The sequence below is a fragment of the Myxocyprinus asiaticus genome, chromosome 23 (assembly GCF_019703515.2).
Source record: "Myxocyprinus asiaticus isolate MX2 ecotype Aquarium Trade chromosome 23, UBuf_Myxa_2, whole genome shotgun sequence".
NCBI lineage: Eukaryota > Metazoa > Chordata > Actinopteri > Cypriniformes > Catostomidae > Myxocyprinus > Myxocyprinus asiaticus.
Window position 1 is genome coordinate 43,142,776 of NC_059366.1, and position 26,916 is coordinate 43,169,691.

General features: G+C 39.3%; 1 protein-coding gene across 6 annotated transcripts in view; it reads left to right on the forward strand.

The window, feature by feature from the left end:
• The window catches only part of LOC127413520 (anaphase-promoting complex subunit 1-like), a 110,666-nt gene that overhangs the window by 27,760 nt on the left and 55,990 nt on the right, over positions 1-26,916 (forward strand). For 5 of the 6 annotated variants that reach the window (XM_051650723.1, XM_051650725.1, XM_051650724.1 and 2 more), the window contains 7 exons: positions 439-579; positions 3,398-3,458; positions 10,107-10,294; positions 12,958-13,032; positions 14,530-14,795; positions 23,033-23,124; positions 23,687-23,835. In XM_051650723.1, coding sequence (XP_051506683.1) covers positions 439-579; positions 3,398-3,458; positions 10,107-10,294; positions 12,958-13,032; positions 14,530-14,795; positions 23,033-23,124; positions 23,687-23,835 — 972 coding nt within the window. The remainder of the gene's footprint in view (positions 1-438; positions 580-3,397; positions 3,459-10,106; positions 10,295-12,957; positions 13,033-14,529; positions 14,796-23,032; positions 23,125-23,686; positions 23,836-26,916) is intronic. The other variant, XM_051650726.1, reaches the window with a different exon arrangement.

The window sequence follows — 26,916 nt, forward strand, 5'->3', positions numbered from 1 at the left end:
GGTTTTGTGTTTAAAAGTCCCATGATTTGAATAAGGTATAAAACTCAAAACATACACCATGAATATCTTTGTAAATAATGACAAATAAAATCGAGATGCCATGAGGTGCCAGGAAAACGTCAGTGGAAATGATTATGAACAGTAGGCTTTTCGTGGTCAAAGTTTATGTTCACCTTCTACAATAGTTTGAAACCCATTACTATAGCCATAAATTCAAAAAAAATGTTTTTGAGCTTTTAATGTGTTATTCAGTGCGAATAAAAATAATAAGTAAACTTTTGAAATTTGATGTGCTGCAATATCTGCCTACCATCTTTAATTCAATCTACAACTTAACATCAGCGTTTTGTTCATGATTTTAATAATCTTTGTGAATGGCTGGTTCTTACTTCATAATTATGCTTGCTTATTGACCTCCCTTTCTTTCTCTGCTCTCAGGTTGGCATGCCGTCTCCAGTGTTGGAGGTCCGCACCTTGATGCAGCACCACGAATCATCATGGCTGGAGGACTCGTCGTTTCAACAGGCTGTTCCACACATCCACATGCTCAAAGACCCCGTCAGTAACAGAGTCACACTGGTCAGTGCCATGAACCGAAATGCCAGTTTTAGTGCTTCATTGATGTTCCATTTTGATCATTCATATGGCTGTATGTCGGTGCTGAGGGTCACAAAAATAATTATAATGCTCTTTTATAAATAATGACATTATAGGGTGAACTAGTCGGCTTATATGCTGAACTGTAGCTCTGGCGGGAGTGCTCACGTTCTCCAGAGGGGTGCTCAACTGGTGGTTCTGCACACCGAACGTGGGCGATAGAAGACCAGGGACAAATACTTTGCTGACCTGAATGCAAAAAAAAAAAGTTAAAGTTATTAGCAGTGATGCATCAAAATATAGCTGGTTGAAACTGAAACCTAAAATTCTGGACACATTGGGATGAAAACCTCATTTATATTGGCTGTTTTTAGAATAACTATCCAATTTATTTATATTACATTTTAAAGTGATTAAGCTATATTAACACCAACATCAAGGTTATAATAATTGTATATTACAATTGTATAAGAATTGTATAATAAACATCACAAACTGATACTTTTTTTTTTTTTTTTACTTCTCAAAAAGGACCATTTATTTATCATTCATTTATTTTTGGTTCTTTTCAAATGCGTTATATAGATTTTATTGCTTTTGCCTGGTCCCAGACCTATACTTAGATCTTGAAGTCCACAAAAGTGCCAGTGAAGAGCATGCTTGAGATGAAATATGAGGGAAGTGATGATTAAAGAAAACAAAGAAAACTATGTTAAAAAATTGTGTTGCATTAGTTCATGTCAAATTTAACAAACAGAAAAAATATTTTTTGTGCAGTTGTTGAACATACACTGCCTGGCCAAAAAAAATAAAAAAATAAATAAAAAATCACCGTTTGTCGGTGCTGAGGGTCACAAAAATAATTATAATGCTCTTTTATAAATAATGACATTATAGGGTGAACTAGTCGGCTTATATGCTGAACTGTAGCTCTGGCGGGAGTGCTCACGTTCTCCAGAGGGGTGCTCAACTGGTGGTTCTGCACACCGAACGTGGGCGATAGAAGACCAAGACAAAACGCTGATTACCACCCCTGGAGTAGCAAGTTCGAATCCAGGGGTCCTGAATGTCTCCGGCCAGATCTCCTAAGCAACCAAATTGGCCCGGTTGCTAGGGAGGGTAGAGTCACATGGGGTAACCTCCTCGTGGTCGCTATTATGTGGTTCGCTCTCGGTGGGGCGCGTGGTGAGTTGTGCGTGGAGGCTGCGGAGAATAGCGTGAAGCCTCCACACGTGCTATTCCTCCGTTGTAACGCGCTCAACAAGCCATGTGATAAGATGATTGATGGCCTCAGACGCGGAGGCAACTGAGATTCGTCCTCTGGATTGAGGCGAGTCACAACGCCACCACGAGGCCTTAGAGAGCGCATTGGGAATTGGGCATTCCAAATTGGGGAGAAAATAGGGGAGGAAAAAAATATAAATAATAATGACATTTTAAAAAGGGGCTTTGATTTAAAAAATAAAAAATACCGGACGCGTATGATTTTCATGACGTTCCGTTAAGCGTTCTCGTGCGTTTTTCTGCTGACTGGGCAGAACTCTGTACTAAAATATTGTCACCGTGTTTCCTGCCGGGCTATATGAATAAATGTACTCGGTGGCAGCACTGCCCCGCTAGTGAATGTGTGTGAATTATATAATGTAAATAAAATTTGACATCAAAATATTTTAAAGTGCGATAGAATTTTTTTTCATAACACTTGTTTACCATGGAAAAATTAGGCCCTGAAATTAAATGCTTCCAACATCTGCTGATTCAGACCAACACTGGTAATTAAAAAAAATACAAAAATTGTCTGACACTGATAAAATAAGTCACTGACATGTTGTACATTTGTACTATTCAATGTACAAAAAATATTAAGCTCATTATTAATATTACATATTGTAAATACTAGTGATCGACTAAAAAACATTTTTCAATAGCCAGTGCCAATATTGGAGTAGGGTTGTTGTTTGGCCGATAGCAAATATAGTGCTTTTATATTGGTGTTTTGCAATTTAATTATAGCAAATGAGATATGCGCAAAATCACATAATTAATAGAGCAGTTGCTTGATGCAGTATTTTCTCAATCTATTGCCGATGGGAAAACCAGCTGATATGTCAGTCTAACATTAACAAAAACATTGCAACTGAATTCTGAAAGCATTTTCAAAACGTTATGGCCATGCAGGGTCAAGACTATTGCATTCGTGTTTGTGCTGGCCAGTAACGCTGAAGGCAGGAGCTGGTAATTGCTTTTGTCATACGGTGCACGGCTTGTAATTCAGTGTTGCCAAAGTGACGGGACGTGACCGACATGGCATTGTGGCGATTCAGACATGAGCACCAGGAGCTCGTCACTTTTTTTGACAAGACTCAATAAGGTCTGGTCCCCTGCAGTCGGGCCCCTCAGTCTACAAGGCCGACGTTGTCATTTCCCACTGAATGATGTGTTCCTGCCAAATGAAATCCCCTCGCGGGCCTGTCAAGGCAATCTTGCCACTACAACCTTACGCAGGATGATATGCTGCTTAGAAGGGGTTTTAAAAATAGCAAATGTCTACAAAGGTTTTCATTCATCCAGGTCATTATAAGAATGCCTTCTGGAATTCTGTCAGAAGCAATTGTTCATTTGTTTTTTCTGTTTTTTTCTTCCAACAAACGGACAACAATAGTCTTCTGAATTCTATCAGATATAAATGGCAACATGTTGCCTGTAGGTTCGAGTCTCCATGTGATGTTGTATGCAGTGGAGTTGCTAATTTAGTATGCTCTGGTGAAGTATCTGCCTCTCACTTTTTTTTTTTGTTCAGGAATTGAGCACCGGTTCCATGTTAAGAATCACCATTCCTGAGGTGGCCACTTCAGAGTTGGGTAAGAGAAAACATACTGTCCAGCGGTGTGACACATCACTTTGAACACAATACACAGTTGAGTCAGTTTGTTAATGAGAACAAGACTATTTAAGCCTGGTCAAAGCACTTGTTTAACCTTTTGCTGGAAAACAATAATTTTCGCCACATTCTACCTGATGCTTCAAAGACTATCACAAATCATTCTTGTTATTTTAAACTAAACCACGTCTATAGCCCTAATATGACAGTAATTGTTTCACATGGGGATTTAAGGTTATTGAACATGATGCAAGGGCTAATCAGTGATATTTATTGCCGTCCAAATCCAAAATGTTTTTCTCCCACAACACACTAAAAAATCTCCGGCCAATTTACCTACTGTTTTTTTGACAAACACCAAGGTTGTTGTGGTAATTAAATTTCCATCCGAATCCACATCTTTGAGTTTAAATGCAGTCATCAATCCAAAAATCTGTTTTGAAAATCCTTTTCCACCTCTGCCAAGAGCTGTACAGTTCCTGTTTGACAAGATGGACAGTAATGTGCATGTGTAAATTTAATACAATGGAGGCATCTATTAGAGAAATTGTGGAAAATATTCACAATACGATTACATAACTTCTCCATGACAGTAAGACGGGGTTCTTACGTAGTAGAAAAAGACAAAACAGACAACTAAAGTTTATTTTCATAATCGATTAATCTTCGATTATTTCTTTGATTAATCGATTAATTGGATAAACTACATTTTATTTACTGTATTTTCTTTTTTCTTTTTAATTTTTAACCCCTTTTCTCCCAATTTGGAATGCCCAATATTAAAGTCTCAGTTGCCTCCTCTTCTGAGATGTCAATCCGCCCATCTTATCATGTGGCTCGTTGTGCATGACACCGTGGAGACTCACAGCATGTGGAGGCTCATGCTACTCTCCGCAATCCAAGCACAACTTACCACGCACCCCATTGAGAGCAAGAACCCCTAATCGCGACCACGAGGAGGTTACTCCATGTGACTCTACCCTCCCTAGCAACCGGGCCAATTTGGTTGCTTAGGAGACCTGGCTGGAGTCACTCAGCACGCCCTGGATTCGAACTCGTGACTCCAGGGGTGGTAGTCAGCGTCAATACTCGCTGTGCTACCCAGGCCATTTACTGTATTTTATTAAAATATGACTTTTCTAAAAACAGATATGATAAAGGGCGTAAGGATTTAGTTCGATTTACAGTACTAAATTCACAATTCTATACTCTCACAAAACTTTGAACAAAGCCTGAATCATGTAAAGTTAAGTTTGAATTTATTATTATTATTACTTAAGACTTATGCAGAACAGTTCCTTTCATTGTATAACTTAACAAAAAGTACGGTTCATTAAAGAGTAAAATGATCCATCGGGGATGGAGAGGGACAAAAAATCAGTCCAGCAGATGGCAATGGTGACAACAGTATAGAAATATTAATAAATCTGCTCAGCTGAAAAATTCAAAATGATATCAGACAAGTATGTTTGTGCACTGTCACTGATTACATACATTTTAAGTATTTTTATTGTAGGTTTTAAAATAGTATTGTCACTGATTACATGTTTTTAAACTATTCTTTTCAAAAAATATGTGTATGTTTATCCAGACAAGTAATGTTTGCAGTAGAATAAATTAACTGGTGAAATCAGACATCACATTTGGCGTTATCAGGACTATCAAATATCATGACCCTTATCATTATTATACATTACTGTATATTCAACATTATATACACTGTTTAATATCGTACGATATCTGTAAATGCAGTGCAGATTCACACTCGTGCTGAAAAGTCTCATTGTTGCTCATTGTATTACATGCACTTGCATGATAAAGAAATTAAAAACCGGCACACTTGGACCTCTGAGACATCAGTGTGACATTCATGAGCTCCACAGTTGATTACATTGAAACTGAAGTCAGGTATGATATTGCACGATTACTAACTGCAAAGCACAGTTTAATCAAAATGAATGCGCTTCCTTTCTCCATTGCGATCGGTTTGATTGACGTGGATGCACGCGCTCGTTTGCTCAGTGAAGTTTAACGGAGACTGTGGTATAAACAAAGTTTTGCGAAATACCCGGAAATACAGGCCTGATTTTTAATTCATAACATGTCTGTTTACTTTATAAAACATAGAAAATAGCTGTCAAGTATAAGTTATGCGCTGAGAGAAACAACTCTCAAGCACATCAAACAGCACGCACACTCTGTCAACGCACCTGATGCACCAACCAATCCACAATAAACTGAATGCTTTTATGGTCTTCCTTGAAGTGTTTATAAAGTGCTCTTGTGTGCTGGACAACTTGGGTCGTGTTTTTTCCGCTTCAGCTTGACTCATTGTTCATTGTTTTACAAATGAGTTATCATGCAAGACATTTTCATTGGGCTGTAAAGTGACATCACTGAAGGAGCTTCTCAGTACTCACCGCACATACAGTATCCAATTAACAATCCAGTTGTCGATGATTTTCATTATCGATAATTATCGATTTGATCGATTACAGTAATTGTTGCACTCTAAATCTAACTTTGTTCTCGATATTTTTCCAATTTGCCTTACTGTATGTGATATACATGTGGCTTCTCTCTCTCTCCTTATATGGTTTGTGTGTGTGCATGTGTGTGTGTGTTTGAGTGAGTGTGGAAAAAAAAGAGAGAGAGGGAGTGAGAGAGCATGCAACTGAAATGAAGTGCTCTCAGCGCGTAAGTAACGAAAGCATGAGCGAAGCGCTCCGTGTTGACTAGTCACACTTTAGCGTAAATTCAAATGTATTTGCATAGACTATATTTGAAAATGTATTTGCACAAATCAAAGTACGCAACTGAAATTGTGTCATCCAAGACTAGTAGTCGTGGACCAATGCGTTGACGAGTGGCAAAACTAGCCGAAGCCAACTGGTCAGCTAGACGGTGCAACCCCTAATACAAATATTACATGACTGATCACGTGAGAATCCAAATTCGGGATTCGTAGATTTACAGAACTCGCTTTGCCACAGTGAATTAATTGTCATCCCAGCGCATAAGTTTTATCACAGAGGGGCCGTGGACATGTACGTTTACAGACGTCACCCTGAGAAACAGTTACTGTCCCAATATTAACCAGTTAGGTAGAGTTACTTTGGTGATGTATTTAAATCATCAGAATTTGCAACTATGTCCAATTCATACATAGAAAACCAAATATTTCTGATTGCAAGGCATAACAATGCTTGTACATGTTCGGCAAACATAAGATGTAATGAAAACCCGATACGTCCCTACAGGGCAAGTGATGGTTCCGTTTCCAGTCGTTTAGACCGAACACGTTATTGCACTAAAGAAAAGCAAGACGCACAGTTGCCTCGAGACGTGTTTTATAAGTTGAAGTTCTTTTAACTTGACACGCTGTCCAAACAACACAGCATTCTTGCACGAGACGTGTGGGTTTATATAGACAAAAATAAATAAATAACTGCACGGAGGGACGTAAAAACACATTCAGTGAGCTCTGCCACATCTTTTAGTGTCTGTTTAATAGCTACACTCCACATAAAAGTTATTTTGTAATGTGCTTGGTGAAGCTTCGATCTTGATGTTTTAGCATACTGTAAATGAGAAGTGATTGAAAACTGCCCAAGGATCTGTCCCTAATGAATGCTTTACAAAGTAAAAAAGTGAGTCATACCCAGCACTTTCTACATTTAGAGATTTGACCTTTTCTTATGGAGTTTTACATGTTTACTGTAAATATTCCCGGAAGTGCATTTCACATGCTCTGAGCCCTGTCATTAGTGGTGTTTGCTAAGGCAAGCATCACTATTATTACTGCTCACACTTGGGGTTAATTGTGTAGGAGTGTTTAAGTATGAGCTTGAAGGGACTGCTCACACTAAAATTAATAGCGTGTCATTATTTACGAACCTTTATGTTGTTCCAAACCTGTATTATTTTCTTTCTTCCATGGACCACAAAAGGAGACGTTAAGCCAAATATTCAGTCCAGCCACCATTGAATTTTATAGTATGAAAAAAGATGCAATAAAATGAATGCCGTCTTTTGTATTCTACACAAGAAAGCAAGCCATACAGGTTTGGAATGACTTGAGGGTGAGTAAATGATGACAGAAGTTTCATTTTGAGGTCAACTATTCCTTTAAGTGTGTTTAATGCTCGGATTCTGTTGTTTCAGTTAGTACCTATTGTGAGGAAGGGATTATTTGTGTTTCTGTTGTACACAAATGGTGCATAATACATAAAGTAAGATAATACAGTAATTTGTAGTTTTAGTTCACTTCTGTTTTCAGCTCAAGTTATCGCTCATCCTGCCATCACACGCTCTCATTGACTCTGCCTGCAGCTTAATTAGCAAACAAACAGTGAAAGGTCAGAATAGAGCTGAAGAAAATGCCACTTTATTGGCGGCAGAAAGCCCACCACTTTTAATCTAAAGCATTTACTTACAGGAAGCTGGCATTAATTGAAAATAATTGTAAAGAACGCTGGATGAACAGATATCACATGCAGCCAGCTATGAAAACAAAATGATTCAGACATGGGGAAATCGCATCTCCTCAACAAACCGCACGATTTGAGGTATCAATCTTTTCCATAGCTTAAATGGTGCGGGATGAGTTATGCACCGAAATGTAAAGGGATAGCTCATCCAAAAATTCTGTGTTCATTTACTTAACCTCATGTTGTATGACATTCTGTCTTACCTTGGAACACAGAAGATGGAAGGCAGTATGTTAGTCTCAGTCACCATTCATTGTCATTGCATACAAAAAAGATGCAATGGAAGTTAATGGTGACTGAGACTAACATACCTCCTAACATCTCATTTTGTGTTTCACAGAGAAAAGAAAGTCATGTGGGTTTGGAACAACGTGAGGGTAGGGGTGGGCGATATATTGAATATTCACAAAATAATCGCAATGATTTTGCTGACGAAATAAAATTCAATATCATGATTTTAATGTGTGTTTTATTTGTCCAATAAGTTTCATAAAGAGCGCATCAGTAGAGTAATTTCACGATCCTTCAGGAATGCACAATTAATCAAAATAACATCAAAATTGCGATATGGTCGGGGGCCTGGTAGCTCAGCAAGTATTGACGATGACTACCACCTCTGGAGTCGCGAGATCGAATCCAGGGCGTGCTGAGTGACTCCAGCCAGGTCTCCTAAGCAACCAAATTGGCCCGGTTGCTATGGAGGGTAGAGTCACATGAGGTAACCTCCTCGTGGTCGCTATAATGTGGTTCGCTCTCAGTGGGGTGCGTGGTGAGTTGTGCGTGGATGCCGCGGAGAATAGCATGAAGCCTCCACATGCAACTGTGTCTCAGCGGTAACGTGCTCAACAAGCCACGTGATGAGATGCGCGGAGGCAACTGAGATTCGTCCTTTGCCACCTGGATTGATGCGAGTCACTGTGCCACCATGAGGACTTAGAGTGCATTGGGAATTGGGCTTTCCAAATTGGGGAGAAATTTTATTTTAATTTTTTTTTTTGCAATATGGTCATATGTGATTATTAAATTGCAAACGGCTGCACTTAAAGACAAATAAACATGCACGAAACTGTATGTGTGCGCGCTTCACAATAAACGGGTGACACTTTTCTGTGCATGAGTGGAGCTTACAGGCCCGTGTGTTTTTAGCGCTTTTAAAGCAGTTCACCTGCATTGTGAAAGAAAAGTACTGCAGGTTCAGGCATTTGCTCAATTCCAAACATTAGTAAACTTTACAAGTTATTATACAAATCTACAAACGAGAAAGCATTTGACAGCGTGGACCGGCAGATCCTCTGGAAACTGCTTAGGCATTATGGAGTGCCAGAAGATCACCAATATTATCAGGAACTCCTACGAAGGTATGACCTGCAGAGTGCTCCATAGGCATCAACTCACTGATGCCTTCCAAGTGTGGACTGGAGTGAGGAAAGGATGTTTGCTATCACCTTTCCTGTTCTTGCTGGCTATCGACTGGGTCATGACGCATCCATAGCCCAAAAGCGAAACGGGATCCAGTGGACACCTTGGACACTACTGGATGATTTGGACTATGCAGACAATCTGGCCCTTTTCTCCCACACCCAACAACAGATGCAGGAGAAGACCAGCACGGTCGCGGAAAACTCGGCACGCCTTGGCCTTAACATCCACAAGGGGAAGAGCAAGATTCTTAAGCTCAATGCTGCTGTCAATAGAAGCCCCATCACACTAGAAGGCGAGGCGCTAGAAGCGGTGGAGAACTTCACATATCTTAACAGCATCGTAGATATGAAAGGTGGAGCGGACGCCGACAGAGTACGGATCGGCAAGGCGAGGGTAGCTTTCCTCCAACTGAAGAATGTCTGGAGATCAACTGACCTGAACATCAACACTAAGATCAGGATCTTTAAAACGATTGTGAAGCCTGTCCTACTTTATGGAGTGGAGACCTGGAGAGCCACAACCATGAGGAGAATCCAGACATTCATCAACATCTGGTCCCTTGTTTTACTGTTTTTTAAGAAAACTAGATCCTAACATTTTAAAACAGTTTGAACATGAAATGCAATAGGTTTCTATTGTCAACTAACTCATCAATTGTTCCTGTAAAGGTAATTTCTGACTTTAGTTGTTATTAACATGTGATCCTATCTCTACAGTCAAACGTTGCTTGCAGGCCATCAGGTTCATTCTGCCCAAGGACACTGCTATGAAAGTGCTGGTCAAGTGGTACAACAGCTACAATGCACCTGGAGGTCCCAGTACGCACCTGGAGTGGAACTTGTTTGTCACATGCCTAATGACAATGATGGGTTATAACACAGAACGATTGACGTGGACACGCAATGTGAGTGTATCCTAAATCTGAGCACTTATTTGGAACACATTGTTTTGGCTGACCTCTTTTGTTTGGGTTTGACTTCTCTGTGAGTCATTGTGTTAGATTGCTTTAGGGTATACAAAGATTTTCTGAAGTACCTGTGCTAACAGGTTAAAATTGAGTTCAAGGGGTCTTATAAAACAGTTTTTTCATCATTCAAGTTTAATATTTTAGGACCACATTTCTGAACACCAAATAGGCCTCATTAACATGTAAATGTGAGTGTCATGTTAATAAATTTAAGTTTTTCACATTTTGTGTGATAATTCTCTCATCCTTAACCTCATGCCGTCTCAAACTTGTCTTTCCATCTTCTGTGGAACTCAAAGATATTTCGAAGGAAATATGAGGTGTTTTTCTATACAATGCAAGTCAGTGGGGTCCAAAGCTTTTAAGCTTCAAAAAAGGACATAAAGGCAGCCTGAAAATAATGCATACGACTCGCGTGATTTAATGCATGTCTTCCGAAGTGATACTATCATATACATGTGTCAAGACCGAAGAAGTGTGAATAGGCTTCTGTCATGAACGCACCGAGAAGACTGCTGTTGTCAAGGTTTACAGGGAAAAAGGAGTTATATTTTGGTCTTTTCTCACACAAAACCAATTTTATTGTCTCTGAAGACATACAGGTGCATCTCAATAAATTAGAATGTCGTGGAAAAGTTCATTTATTTCAGTAATTCAACTCAAATTGTGAAACTCGTGTATTAAATAAATTCAGTGCACACAGACTGAAGTAGTTTAAGTCTTTGGTTCTTTTAATTGTGATGATTTTGGCTCAAATTTAACAAAAACCCACCGATCTCAAAAAATTAGAATATGGTGAAATGCCAATCAGCTAATCAACTCAAAACACCTGCAAAGGTTTCCTGAGCCTTCAAAATGGTCTCTCAGTTTGGTTCACTAGGCTACACAATCATGGGGAAGACTGCTGATCTGACAGTTGTCCAGAAGACAATCATTGACACCCTTCACAAGGAGGGTAAGCCATAAACATTCATTGCCAAAGAAGCTGGCTGTTCACAGAGTGCTGTATCCAAGCATGTTAACAGAAAGTTGAGTGGAAGGAAAAAGTGTGGAAGAAAAAGATGCACAACCAACCAAGAGAACCGCAGCCTTATGAGGATTGTCAAGCAAAATCGATTCAAGAATTTGGGTGAACTTCACAAGGAATGGACTGAGGCTGGGGTCAAGGCATCAAGAGCCACCACACACAGACGTGTAAAGGAATTTGGCTACAGTTGTCGTATTCCTCTTGTTAAGCCACTCCTGAACCACAGACAACGTCAGAGGCGTCTTACCTGGGCTAAGGAGAAGAAGAACTGGACTGTTGCCCAGTGGTCCAAAGTCCTCTTTTCAGATGAGAGCAAGTTTTGTATTTCATTTGGAAACCAAGGTCCTAGAGTCTGGAGGAAGGGTGGAGAAGCTCATAGCCCAAGTTGCTTGAAGTCCAGTGTTAAGTTTCCACAGTCTGTGATGATTTGGGGTGCAATGTCATCTGCTGGTGTTGGTCCATTGTGTTTTTTGAAAACCAAAGTCACTGCACCCGTTTACCAAGAAATGTTGGAGCACTTCATGCTTCCTTCTGCTGACCAGCTTTTTAAAGATGCTGATTTCATTTTCCAGCAGGATTTGGCATCTGCCCACACTGCCAAAAGCACCAAAAGTTAGTTAAATGACCATGGTGTTGGTGTGCTTGACTGGCCAGCAAACTCACCAGACCTGAACCCCATAGAGAATCTATGGGGTATTGTCAAGAGGAAAATGAGAAACAAGAGACCAAAAAATGCAGATGAGCTGAAGGCCACTGTCAAAGAAACCTGGGCTTCCATACCACCTCAGCAGTGCCACAAACTGATCACCTCCATGCCACGCCGAATTGAGGCAGTAATTAAAGCAAAAGGAGCCCCTACCAAGTATTGAGTACATATACAGTAAATGAACATACTTTCCAGAAGGCCAACAATTCACTAAAAATGTTTTTTTTTATTGGTCTAATGATGTATTCTAATTTTTTGAGATAGTGAATTGGTGAGTTTTTGTTAAATGTGAGCCAAAATCATCACAATTAAAAGAACCAAAGACTTAAACTACTTCAGTCTGTGTGCACTGAATTTATTTAATACACGAGTTTCACAATTTGAGTTGAATTACTGAAATAAATGAACTTTTCCACGACATTCTAATTTATTGAGATGCACCTGTAGATAAAACCACTTGAGTCTAATAATAACCTTTATGCTGCCTCTATATTCTTTTTGGAGCTTGAAAATTTTGGAAAATTTTGAAATTTCCATTGATTTATATTGTATAGAAAAACACCTCACATATCCTTTGAAATATCTTTGTTTGTGTTCGGAAGAAAGAAAGTCATACGAGTTTGAAATGACATAAGGGGTTAGCAAATGATGTGAGAATTAACATTTTTGGGTGAACTATTCCTTTTATGTGTAAATAAACTTGTGATATCTAAATATGCATTTATTCTCTCGGCCGATGGTTGCTTACTAAAGTGACTTACAGTTACTGTGACATATGTAAAAATATTGCAGTGACATTTGCAGTTGGTTAATGACGCACTCGTATGTCTTTAACTATTGTCATTAACACAGTTGCTGTCTCCTCAGCTTCATTTTGACGTGCCTCTTTCTCCAGTAATTGCCCCTAAGAAGGCTCGCCCTGCCGACACAGGCTCTGATGATGTGAGTGACCTTAGACCACTGGACCGAAGAATCTTAATCATCTGCTCTCTCCTGTGACTTGATTTGCTATCACTTAAATTGCCTTTTTAAGGTTAAAAAAAGATTTCAACTAGGTTTCTTGGCAGCGTGTCAATAGGTCTGGGATAATGTAGTCAGGACATTATCCCCCAGAAAAACCCCAACAGGGTGATCAGGACCCCCATGCAAAGCAGAGCCACTTATTACAAGGCTACTCGCCAAATAAATAAAAAACATGGACTTGAAATATTATTATGCGAGAAGAAAGAGACTTGGAGTGATAAGAGACATTGTTGGCTGGGACAACAGTCAATTATATAGTTTAGCTGTCATTAAATGAAAATATCTAAAAGCATAATGCCGCAACTGACCAATCAGAATAAAGTATTCAATATTGTAGTTGAATGTTTATAACAGCCTGGTCTCATGAACATTACGTGACCATGTTAACATTTTTGCATCCAGTGGGGGTTGCCAAAAGTGAGTGAAATGGTGTCATATTCAGACGAGGTTTTAAAGTGAATGTTAGATTTAGGTTTTAATGAGTAAAACGTACCTCCCTAACCTAAACCTTTAGCCTAAACCTAACCAAATAGTGATCTAAAATCAAATGAGAGGTGAACAAACAGACATCCTTACCCTAAAGAAGGGGTTCTCAATGGGGGCGTTTAAAGGATGCCAGGGGGCGCTGAGAGCAAATTAGAGAGGGGGGCGTTTATCTCTTATAATAATCAAATCCATCGTCAAGTTCCTCTTTGCATTAAAACGTTTATCTAGACTTGGAGTAGATCAGTTGGTTCTCAATTATATGGGTTGGTACGCATTTGTACCGTGGTTCATCTGATTCTGAAGTCATCAAAAAAAAGTTGAGAACCACTACCCTAAAGCAACACCTAAACCTAACCGATAGTATCTAAAAATAAAATAAGAATTGAAAAGCACATTTTCTGAAGCAACCACATAACTTCTATGACACTTCATCTCACGTTTTAGCTTGTGTGTTTTGCTGGGCTCAAACCGCGGTCCTCCTGAGTCCAAAGTTCAACACTTAAGTGAGCTACCGCGCAAGCTAATCATGTTGGAATAAGTGTGTAAATGTAGGTGGTCTGTAATGCAAGCATTAAAATGTATAGTTTTTCAAATGATGCTTTACAGTCAAAGTGTTTCAATATCACAACATAGCAGTGTTTGAGTAATAGAGTGAAAAATTAATATTTATAAAGTCATAGTCTGCTGTTGTACTTGTGATTTGTGTAAAAGTGAATAAAACGCACAGTTATTATAGCGCCTCTTAAATGCAACACTTAATTTCATCAGAGAACTGCAGCAAAACATTGAATTTGGCACATAAAAGTCAGTTTGCAAAAATGAAGTTGTAGTAACGTTCATTCTATGAGACTATGTTGGTTTATGATGTGTATAATATAAAACCGTTTTAAAGGGGTTCTCATGTGGTGTGATCTGTTTTGGCATCTACAGGATTGGGGATACCTCCGTTGCTCCGACTACCACTGGCAGGTTTTCATGCGACCTTCGATGGCTGTTCAAGGCCTGGAAACAGTTTTGCCCCCTGGTGGTGTGGAAATCCATGAATCTGCTCTAAAGCTGGAGTCATCCGCCCTGCTTTTCTCACACATCCCGGTTCTCTTCTACGTTCTACACCTGCTCTATGAGGATCTGAAGTTGGATGAGCTACAGCGGAGTGGGGCGAGAGCTCTGGTCGGGTTACTGCAACAGCTGGCCAAGTATGTATTTGATTTCAATTTTGGCCCTTTTGCCACTTTTTCATAGGTATAAGAACAGATAGGACAGAAAATGGTTGGGAAAGCAGGAGCTCAAACTCGAATCAGACTTAAACATGTGTCGCCCACGTGTGCATCAAGGCTCAATGCGTTTGTCTTGGACTGTCTGTCCATGGACTGTCTGATACATATTGCACACAAAACACTTGTGAAAGCCACAAGCCCCAGTTAGAGTCCTCCAGAACTTTATTATGGTATAATGCATTTCTCCTACCTGCTTGTGCCCAAATAAATCACCTTCAGAGAGCAGCTCACATTCTTCACATCTCTTGCAACTTGCGGCTTGTGGCAGACAAATGTTACCTAGTTACAATGGTAAACAGCTGGTGCTTGTACTCACGTTAATTACACAATCGGACCCCAAAAATATGATGTGAACAGAGACCAGTCGAGGTAGTGGGAGGAAACAAACTCTGGTTCGGTCCCAGCATTCGAATCAAGTGGGAAAGCATCCGTAGAGAAAACGATGTGCCGCTAATCCCCACCCATTTTAGGATTCACACAATGTGTTTGAATGGATTACATTTAAAATTAAATGTTTTCAGTTGAACTTTTATCAAACAATGATGTGGTTTTGTTTTGTTTTTTTTACAAATTTGCGATTGTGTGATTTCGGGGCCATTTTCAGAATGAAAGGCTAAATGTTTGGGCATGGAAATTAGTTTTCAATTCATGTAAAAGTCATGGAAATTCATTTGTTGAAAAGAGTGGGAACCCTGTTTAAAGTTTATTCAGAGTTTTGTTTGAGGCGCTTCATAGTAGGGCTGGGTGATATGCAAGAAATGTTCACAATATTTTTATTAAAAAAAAATACTGTGATATCCGATTACATCGTAAACTCTCCTGCCCCCACTGCCGAGAGTGTATGTAATATTTTCACTTGATTGATTTTGCTTTCAACATTAAATTGATTATTAAAACACAAAAAACATAATCCAGAGATACACTATATTGCCAAAAGTATTCGCTCACCCATCCAAATAATTGAATTCAGGCGTTCCAATCACTTCCATGGCAACAGGTGTATAAAATGAAGCACCTAGGCATGCAGACTGCTTCTACAAACATTTGTGAAAGAATGGGCCGCTCTCAGGAGCTCAGTGAATTCCAGCGTGCTACTGTGTTAGGATGCCACCTGTGCAACAAGTCCAGTCGTGAAATTTCCTCACTACTAAATATTCCACAGTCAACTGTCAGTGGTATTATAACAAAGTGGAAGCGATTGGGAATGACAGCAACTCAGCCACGAAGTGGTAGGCCACGTAAAATGACAGAGCGGGGTCAGCGGATGCTGAGGCGCATAGTGCGCAGAGGTCGCCAACTTTCTGCAGAGTCAATCGCTACAGACCTCCAAAGTTCATGTGGCCTTCAGATTAGCTCAAGAACAGTGCGTAGAGAGCTTCATGGAATGGGTTTCCATGGCCGAGCAGCTGCATCCAAGCCATACATCACCAAGTGCAATGCAAAGTGTCGGATGCAGTGGTGTAAAGCACGCCGCCACTGGACTCTAGAGCAGTGGAGACGCGTTCTCTGGAGTGACGAATCATGCTTCTCCATCTGGCAATCTGATGGACGAGTCTGGGTTTGGTGGTTGCCAGGAGAACGGTACTTGTCTGACTGCATTGTGCCAACTGTGAAGTTTGTTGGAGGGGGATTATGGTGTGGGGTTGTTTTTCAGGAGCTGGGCTTGGCCCCTTAGTTCCAGTGAAAGGAACTCTGAATGCTTCAGCATACCAAGAGATTTTGGACAATTCCATGCTCCCAACTTTGTGGGAACAGTTTGGGGATGGCCCCTTCCTGTTCCAACATGACTGCGCACCAGTGCACAAAGCAAGGTCCATAAAGACATGGATGAGCGAGTTTGGTGTGGAAGAACTTGACTGGCCTGCACAGAGTCCTGACCTCAACCTGATAGAGCACCTTTGGGATGAATTAGAGCGAAGACTGCGAGCCAGGCCTTCTCGTCCAACATCAGTGTCTGACCTCACAAATGCGCTTCTGGAAGAATGGTCAAAAATTCCCATAAACACACTCCTAAACCTTGTGGAAAGCCTTTCCAGAAGAGTTGAAGCTGTTATAGCTGCAGAGGGTGGGCCGACGTCATATTAAACCCTATGGATTAAGAATGGGATGTCACTTAAGTTCATATGCGTCTAAAGGCAGATGAGCGATTACTTTTGGCAACATAGTGTATTTCTAAATTCAAATTGCACTTCAAACATAAAAGCAATTAAAATAATGAAGTGGTCAAAAAATTTATTTAACCGCCTCTCTTTTGCCGTCACGCAAGTATCCATCTTCAACAACAGGTGGAAAAGATCGAAAGAAAATTATAAATGTAAACAATAGTAATGATAATTGAAATATAATATAAAAGGGTGTTTCTGCATTATTTTATGATTTGTGAACCTGCAGAGTTGCGTTTTACAATGTATGTTATGCTCGAACTGTTCCGTGAAAAAAGCGAACTTAACTCGGAGCACCTCTTGAGGTCATTTGCAGCATTCTCATAGATGACACTGTTCTCACAAACTGTTTTTAGAAGACTGAAATAGGGAAGAAAGAGTGAACATTTTACATGCGCGTGTTTCACAAGACACGCTCACACTTCATGCCTCTGAACAAACAGCGAATCAGACACGTGCATCGACGGCTTTTCTGTCGTTGGTTCTTTTTTTTTTTTTTTTTTTTTAATTTTGGAATGCCCAATTTCCACTACTTAGTAGGTCCTGGTGGTGGTGCGGTTACTCACCTCAATCCGCGTGGCGGAGGACAAGTCTCAGTTGCCTCCGCTTCTGAGACGGTCAATCGCGGATTGACCATCTTATCACGTGGCTCGTTGTGCATGACACTGCGGAGACTCATAGCACGGGAGGCTCTATGCTATTCTCTGCGATCCACGCACAACTTACCACATGCCCCACTGAGAGCGAGAACCACTAATCGCGACCATGAGGAGGTTACCCAAAGTGGCTCTACCCTCCCTAGCAACCGGGCCAATTTGGTTGCTTAGGAGACCTGGCTGGAATCACTCAGCACACCCTGGATTCGGCCGATAGTTTTTAAAATCTATTTATTTAATGGTTAAAACATGTCTTAGTCTTTCCTTACTCTGATGGGCACAGACATAGAGGCTGCAAGAGTCCAAATGAGTAGAATCCCAGATGCGTGTTTGTTGTGCAACCAAAATCCCAATAATAACCAGAACAAAAATTTAAGATTTGGTGCATAACGTGGGACTTTTAATTATAAACAAGCCCGAAATGGACCAGGGACTCTTATTTTGAAATGTCTGTGCTTCCAGCTCACATAAGCTCAGAAGAGAAACAAAATATGCACTCTTACAATCATGTAAAATGTATTATATACTTGCTGAGCTACTCAGGCCCCCGCACTGTCGTTAGTTCTTAAAAATATAAGTTGTATTTCTTCAAGTGTGTGTCTTTGAGTCTAACAGCATTTCTTGCCATGTTTTACTCTAAGACGTCTTGCAGGTTGCCCACTACAGTGGCAGATATATGAGCAAAATTACCCACCACTGTGCAACTCGCATTTCGCGGGTTACGAATCGCAGTTCTGATTTTAAATGTTAATAAATAATCCATGATCGATTATTTGTCGTTAATAATTTGATCGATTAAGCTCATCCAGTCGTTGATTAATCAGTTTCAGCACAAATGTGTTATCTTGCCAGCAGGTAGAGAAAAGACTGTCTATACAGTCATCCGCCACTTGAGGGTGCACTGCCACTTATGCCCTGCTTGTCACGTCCTGTCAGCAACAGAAAAAAATATATGCACCTGAGCCCTTCTATGGGGTGAGTCTACAAGCTTAGCCTAAAATAGCATAACGCTGCTCTCCCATAGACATAGTCTATGGCGGTACACTGCCGAGGAGACAAGAGGTTGTTCTCTTGTTTTATGAGCGAAGACATGGACAATTTTGCCACAAGTTGATGTCACTTTACGGCTCTCCCATTTATTTGTAGTGGTCGAACGATATGTTTTTTTTAAAATGGCCGATATCCAGAGAGCAGGGTGGCCGATACAATGCCGATATATCCCACAATTTAATATAGTCAATAACAAAAACCTAAAATTGCTAAAAAAATAATAATAAACTCTTATTTAACACTATATTTACTCAATTTCACACAAAACTTTAAATTTGTAAAAAAGAATCTAAAAAAATAATATTGTATTTTAAATGGTAGATAGCAGTTTCTTCTGATTTCTGTTTAGTCATCAAATTTTTGTAATTTGTTTGCACATGAAGAAATTTTTAATATATTAGGAAGAAGGAAATAACAGTACACACAGTAGTCCAGCAACTATGGATGGCATGTCCACGTTATCAATCGCATTTACTCAAAAAATACAGAATCAAACCAATTGTACATACAGTGCATAGTGAATAAGACATTTACCTATAGCACCCGTGAAGCGCTTTTACCTTGAAGTTGCACCAGAGACTATTAGCAGAGACGGGCCACTTCTATTAAAATGAATGGGAGGAGTTAGAACACCCAACTGCATCCAATGGTCAACGGATGTAGATAGGAAGTCCTGCTTTACAGGTAAAAGAGCCAATCACCTTTTAGATACAGACATCGCCTGTCAATCAACTCGAACATGCGCATTAGCTATAAAAGCTGGGATTTTTTTTATTTATTTTTTACGTAATCTGAGGTAAAGAAGCACCATTTATGAGACCAGTGTTTTCAGATTTTACTGGTGATTTGAAATGTGTTCTTTGATCATAATCTTTACCAACCGTTGTAGAGATTTCGGTCTTTTCCCATTCAAGTAGATTGGAGCTGGAAATAGTCTCCCGAGAGTGTTCCGAACAGGGCCGAGAGTGAACTGACTTGCTAGAAAGACTTTGGTTGCACTCACGTGCTCATGCGGATCCAGCGAGCAGCAGCAATCTCCTGGCAGTTTAAATGGCCTGGATCGCCTGCTTGGATTGTTATGATTGTTGTGACCGTCATGATTTGTGAATGAGAGGAACTTTTGATCCTGATTCTGGATGATGGAATACGCGCTTCAGAGGAAGAAATTAGATGAATGCTTAATGGGAAGAAAGCGCTGGATTTTCGGGAGGTTTGTGAATTACATCTGTTTAAACGAGATATCTGTATATTTGCAAATGGTATATAATAGAAGTTTTATTGATATTTGCCTTTTATCATTAGAAAAGAAACTTAAAATTGACAGTGAACTGCTGAGAGGCTGATAGAATACGTGCTTTAGAGGTAAATAAATGAGCGCTCCACAGGATGATGGATCTGCTCAAGTTTTGTGAGGTTTGTTTATTACATCTGTTTAACGAGATATGTGCATATTTGCAGACGGTATATTATATTAGTTTTATTGTTATTTGCCTTTTTATCATTAGACAAGACAGTTAAAGTTACAGGGAACTGTTGAGGAGAGAGAGGGAGAATGAAACGGACTCAAACGCGTCTGCCGCGGCTCTGATATGCGGACCGTTTAAATGACACTGTGTTGCACACTGGTTTATTATTGTAGTAACACGATAGCACGTAACAACAAAACCAACCGTGACTGGTTGTTTACGTGTCTCAGTCGCTTCACATGCAAGCAGCCATTTTTTGGTGCCTTTAATTATAAAAAAATCTGTTTCATGTTTTCGGGTTACCTTTTACAATAAGGAATTTTTCTCTTATGCAATGTTGACATTTTCAAGTTTGCATTAGAATGGTTGGTCTGTCAAAAATCAAATGTTGTATAAATAAAGCTTTGATTGTAGAAAAATAAGCATCTTACAGGTTATTATTGTTTTGTTAATGATTATTGATTTTAACTCATTAAAGCTAATGATTGTCGATTAATTTGCAACCCTAGTTCAACTTCACACAGTATAATTTGAATGAGTTTTTCCTGCTCTTGTCTATTATTGTGGTGGTATGCTTTTCAAATAAACCTGACCCAAAATGGCACATTAAAACAAAGCTAACTGTGGTTGGTCACTTTATATGTCAGTCAGACAGTCTTTTCTGTCTAAGTGGGCATCTCTTGGTCAGAGTAGGCTGCAGGGTGGACCAGACTTTATGCCAGTTACTATACCTTCACCTAGCCATTTGCCTACCTCTCCGACTGACCAAATAATGCCACCGATCTCATTGAACCACCCAGTTCACGCTGTAGCTGTTCTTTGCAGGTGCATCCCAATTTCGAATGGCTACATAACTAATGTCTGTTTCATTATTTAATGAAAAGTCAAGTGTTTGCTGTCATGTGGACATGAATAAAGAAGCAGCGAGGGTGTAATTGGTTGCAGTTTGATGAACTAGAGCTGGCTTAACTTAAAAAGCGTTGTTTTCTAATAACCATCCCTCTAATAGAAGTTTTGGGGGCTTGGGGCAAAAATGCTCCTGGAAAATGTGGGTGCAAAAATGCCCTTGTAATAAATTCTTCTGTTTTTATTTGTAACTTCTGATATAGTTCTTCATACTCTATGATAGTACTAGTTATACATATCAATGCATAAAATATGAATTAATGCTGATTTATTTCATAGGGTGAGGGGTAATAAATTCTCAAACTTGAGAAATTGTATTCATTAATTGATTAAATAGACGATTTGACATAAACGGATGTGAAACCGTTTGTTTTAAATGGCTAGGAAAATAAATGCTATCATGAAGGTAAAAAATGCCCCTGAAAATCAAAATTGGGGTGCAAATACTGCCCCTTAATTTAAAAGTTCATTTCTGATACTTGTATCTATATTTATCAATAAAGGGTTTTAAAAGGGTTTCTAATTAGTCTAAGATTAGTGAAGTATTCAACTAGCCATGTGATCTCAAATACATGTCATTTCTTTAGTGGTAAAACTTTTTTTTAATGATGAGGAAATTACTTGGTGCATCTTTAATGTAAATTGAATAAGTTTACATGCACACCAGTATGCTAATTACTAACAAAAATGTATTTAAGAAGTCTGACAGTACAAGAGAACCATGTTTAAATGAGAGTCGAATTTAGATATATAACCGATATATCGGTTAATTTGGTGAATATTTACATATAGAGCATTGAAACGGAGCCAAGACTCTGTCACCATCACTGGTTATGGACTAATTCACAATTTTTTATGCAAGATGTTATTAAAAAAAACACATTGACAATTTATATGTGATCATTGATGATCTACTATTGATGAACGATAATCTACTGTTGATTAATTACTGCATGTACCGTATTTAAAACCCCATATGACAATGTTCACTTTATAGTGGTTCTATTTTAATACATTTTACATGATTGTAAGAGTGCATATTTTGTTTCCCTTCTGAGCTTATGTGAGCTGGAAGCACAGACATTTCAAAATAAGAGTCCCTGGTCCATTTCGGGCTTGTTTATAATTAAAAGTCCACGTTATGCACCAAATCTTAAATTTTTGTTCTGGTTATTATTGGGATTTTGGTTGCACAACAAACACGCATCTGGGATTCTACTCATTTGGACTCTTGCAGCCTCTATGTCTGTGCCCATCACAGTAAGGAAAGACTAAGACATGTTTTAACCATGAAATAAATAGATTTTAAAAACTATCGGCCGATTAAACCGTTATCGACCATTTCCACAACCGTAGGTATCAGCAAAATCCACTATCGGTCGACCTCTACTTGAAATCATCGGTTTATTCTCTGCTTTTGACATCAAAACACAAACGGGCATGTGCACAACACTTGCGCACATTGGATAAGCCGGTAAGAACGAAGTGTTTCCAAGTAGAGTGAAATTGGGATTATGAGCAAAAATCATTTGTGTCGATCATTTTTACTTAACTCTTATGACCTTACACTGAAAGGAAATGTGTTTAAAGTGTTTACATGACCACACACATTGTCAGCTTATTAAACATAACCAGTGCAAGAACGTGCATGTGAACACTTTCATTGTCAACAGAATATTGAATATATCATAAATATTATATATATCGACCAGCCCTCGTTAGTATTGGTAATGAGACTTAATAAAGGTCTGTCTTTAGGTCTACGGCCCCAGACACAGATCTTTGCTGTCTACATCATTAATCAGTTCTGTGTGAGTCATGATCTGGTTCGAGCCTTACACAAGTATTAGTGTATATATCGAGCGTCTGATGACTCTTTTACCCGAAAATATATTTTTTTTCTCTCATTTCATTAGGGACCTACGACTGGACGATTACATTGATCTGTACTGGCGCGATTACCCCTCATTCATCAAAACGCTCAAGGAGGCCTGCGTGATTGATCAAGGTACGAGGCAGATCAATGTGGTCGGGGCCCCTCATTAGCAGCTAAAGGCTTTTCTATTCATTTACGAGACAATGCTGACTTGTTAGGGGGAGCTCCACCAGATGCGCTGGTGGCCATGTTTAAGGTTTGATTGACAGGTTTTGTTGCCATGGCAACCATTTTAAGTGACTTGATTAGTTGAATATGTGGATGTTGACAAATTACATGGACTTTTTATTGAGACTGGTCACCATTTCTTTGAAGTTTTTCACCATTTCAATCACCTTATTGCTTCACTTAAATTGTCTTGTGGTGTAACAAATGTATCTTTTTTATTTTTTTTTAAGTACAAGGATTCCATATAGTCTATACGAGGTCATTAAAGTGGGCTTTCCTTGTACCCATTCTTGGTCATATTGTGAATGAAAATGAAAATGAGTTCTTTAATGTGTGCTTTAACAAAGCAGCATGATTGGTTTGATAAATGTTAGTTAAAACAGTTTTAGATATATAGTATAGCTTTTCACACTGCAGGAAATCACTGTCACTTCCGAGATATAACATGTCAACTGTCCGTGTTCAGCTCAGATGGAGTTGATGGCTTGGCCGGTGTTCCTGAATGAAGAGGCGCCATGTGTGTTCGGCTGGCTCAGTCGCTGTCTGAGAGGGCAAGACGTGGCTCCTTTTCCCTACCTGCCCAGCATCTGCGAGAGGACAAAGCTACTGGTGCTGGTAAGGACCAAAATGGATAGGTCTGGTTCAAACGACTCAATGGCCATTAGCTGACATTTAAATGAGATGCCTAATTTGTGTGCTTTCAAGTTCACTGTCAGTTGGCCTTCTGTTTAATGTAGTCTGGTGTAATGGCTTTGGGATATAACATTTACTGTACTTAATGCTGAACGACGCATGGATGCGGTGCAGTCGGCAGTCCAAGTTGTGAATCTAGTCATCATACACTCAAAAGTTATAAAGGTTTTTGTACTTCAAGAATGAACAAAGTGACTTTGCTGAGTTTTCAGATTAGTGTATGAAACTTCTGTAACTGTGCATCGTGTGCAAACTGAATGATTAGAAATGGCGTTTTTTAAGAAAGGTTTCTGTATGAAACCTCGAATAGGTTTCATTCAAGCAGTCACACCACAAAAAGACATACTTGTAACTGAAAATACATTGTGTAGGCCAGGTGTGTCAAACTCAGTTCCAGCCTGGGCCACATCAGCGTTATGTTTGCCCTCAAATGGCTCGATGACGTTTGGTTTTGTAACAGACAATCCTGTACTGCATTTAAACGGGGTTCGCGCTTCGCACTGGTTCACAAGAACTTTTTAATTGCCTCTGCTGCGTGGTTGAGTTCAGTCTGTGAGAAAACACGAATGCTCTGTGCTCGCTCTGAGTCATGCTGACTTTTGGTCTGGGTAGCACTGGGTTTCATTACGTTTTTGGAGTGAGCAAAATGCAATACAATAAATAAGGTTAGAATGACAGGAAAAGGCTCAAATATTAATAAGGAAAACACTGATTGGTCAGTAAGATGTTCTGATCACCTGCCATATTACGTTTCAGTAAGTAGCTTGCGGGTGACATGAAAGGGCCTTGAGTTTGACACCTGTGTTGTAGGCTATATGAATCCACTGATGCTAGAGTAAATAATCTATGTCGTTTTGTTAATGATTTGGGTTGAATTTAATGGAAAACAAAACGAGTTGCTCTCCGTTGCGCTGCAGAATTTTGAGCAGCCTGAGTCGTAGCTGGATGCCACCGACAGACGGCGAGTGGCGACGGTGTGCGTATCTTCATAGAAAATAATTGTTTCTAAGGGTACGTTTACACGACAACGATGTACAAAAAACGGAAAAGTTTTTCCTTTGTGTTTTTGAAAAGTTTCGCGTACAGACGACAACGTAGTTCAAACGGAATGTCTCGCACGTTGTTTTGAAATACTCGCGCGCATGCCTATAGACTAAACACATAATATGCATGCGCATGACGTCATCGTTTTCACAAATTCGCGTTTTTTTTATGTTTACACGGAGACGATTGTTTTCAAAAACGTGCACTTTGAAACCCGTTTTCAAAAGTTTGGATTTTCATGCCCCAAAATGCTGTTGTCATGTAAACGAACAGCCAAAACGCATAAAAAGTTTTCTGTTTTTAGTTGAAAACATTGTCATGTAAACGGACCCTAATTTTAAAACACACCATGTTGTCTGCCAGATGTGTCCGTTGTGCGACCCCCTTTAAGTTTCCCTGCCGCTTACACTTTACATTGAAAAAATGTGGCTATATATATATCGATAATCATCCACAGAATTTTCTGATTATTGATATGTGAAAAAGACATTATTAAATGGCCAATAAATACATGATCTGTGCTTCAGAGTGAATGGGTGACGCGCTGTTCTGCGTGCACACACAGGGCTCGTGATACACTGTTTTCAGCGGCCGTGGCGTGGTTTACATGCATGAAAGCAGTTCACACATTCGCACAGTTTCAAAACCTTTGTAAACGCTACAATTTATTATACAAATCCAAAAATACGACAGTATTACAGAAAGGTGAAGGAAGAAGTAGTAAATATGACAGAAATATTTTAGGGTACTAATGTATAAAAATTCTTATCCTCAGAATAATAATAAAAGCTCAGTAATATATTATAATAACAAACTCGACTGAGTCCCACAATATTAATTCTGTATCATAATATTCAGCTGGGTTCTAAAAAAAAAAGTGAGTGAAATTGTATATTATGATTTAATATAATTCTTCCTTGTGTTCATTGAGTGAAAAACATGCCTTCATTTGTTTTTTAAACTGGATTTTTACTTTATAAATAAAACTTCTTAAATATATTTGGCTACAGTGGCTGTTTGGTTGAAATGATGGTTCCTCTGATTTAAAAAATGTCAAGAAATATCAAGATAATTTTTGTAGCCATATTTCCCAGCCCTTCTGTACACTGAGGGGCCGTTTACACGACAACGTTTTCAACTAAAAACGGAAAACTTTTTATGTGTTTTGGCTGTTTGTTTACACGACAACAGCGTTTTGGGGCCTGAAAATGCAAACTTTTCAAAAAAAAAATGGGTTTCAAAGTGCTCGTTTTTGAAAACGATGCCATTATCGTCTCTGTGTAAACGTACAAAAACGAAGCGAATTTGTGAAAACGGTGACGTCATGCGCACACGTATTCAGTCTATAGGCATGCGCGCGAGTACTTCAAAATAACGCGCGAGACATTCAAAACTACAATGGCGGACTACAGGACTGTGTTTGTGCTGCTCAAGATTTTGAGTTTATTGACGCTTCTCCAGCAAAGTAATTGTAGTAATAAAGCAACCTCATCGTCCGTCAGACAAAATTGCTCGATGCTTTCGCCATCTTCATTGTTTGTATTCACCGCTCTGTGGAAGAATGCTTATGTGCACAGGCGCGTAGTGTTTCTTTACAAAGTGACATCGCCAACTACTGGCCTGGCATGCATAATACAGCGTTTTTAGTCGTTTTCGCGGATCCGTGTGTACGGGGATCGTTTTGACAACGTTTTCGTGTAAACCTAAATTTAAACCACATAAGACAACAGCATTCACTCCCAAAAAAATCATGTAGTGGCAACTGCATTTTCATTAAATCAACATAGTTTGTAGAAAACCAGACAACAATTGTAATTTCCAGTCTTGGAAATGTCATGAAAATGAGTTAAATCTTAAAAATTCATAGAAACTCTAGCAAAATATTTTTTCTAGTTTTCGAGCTCTACTCTATTTTCTCAGCTAGAAATTTCTGTTTGCAAAGGTAATCTGTATAACATT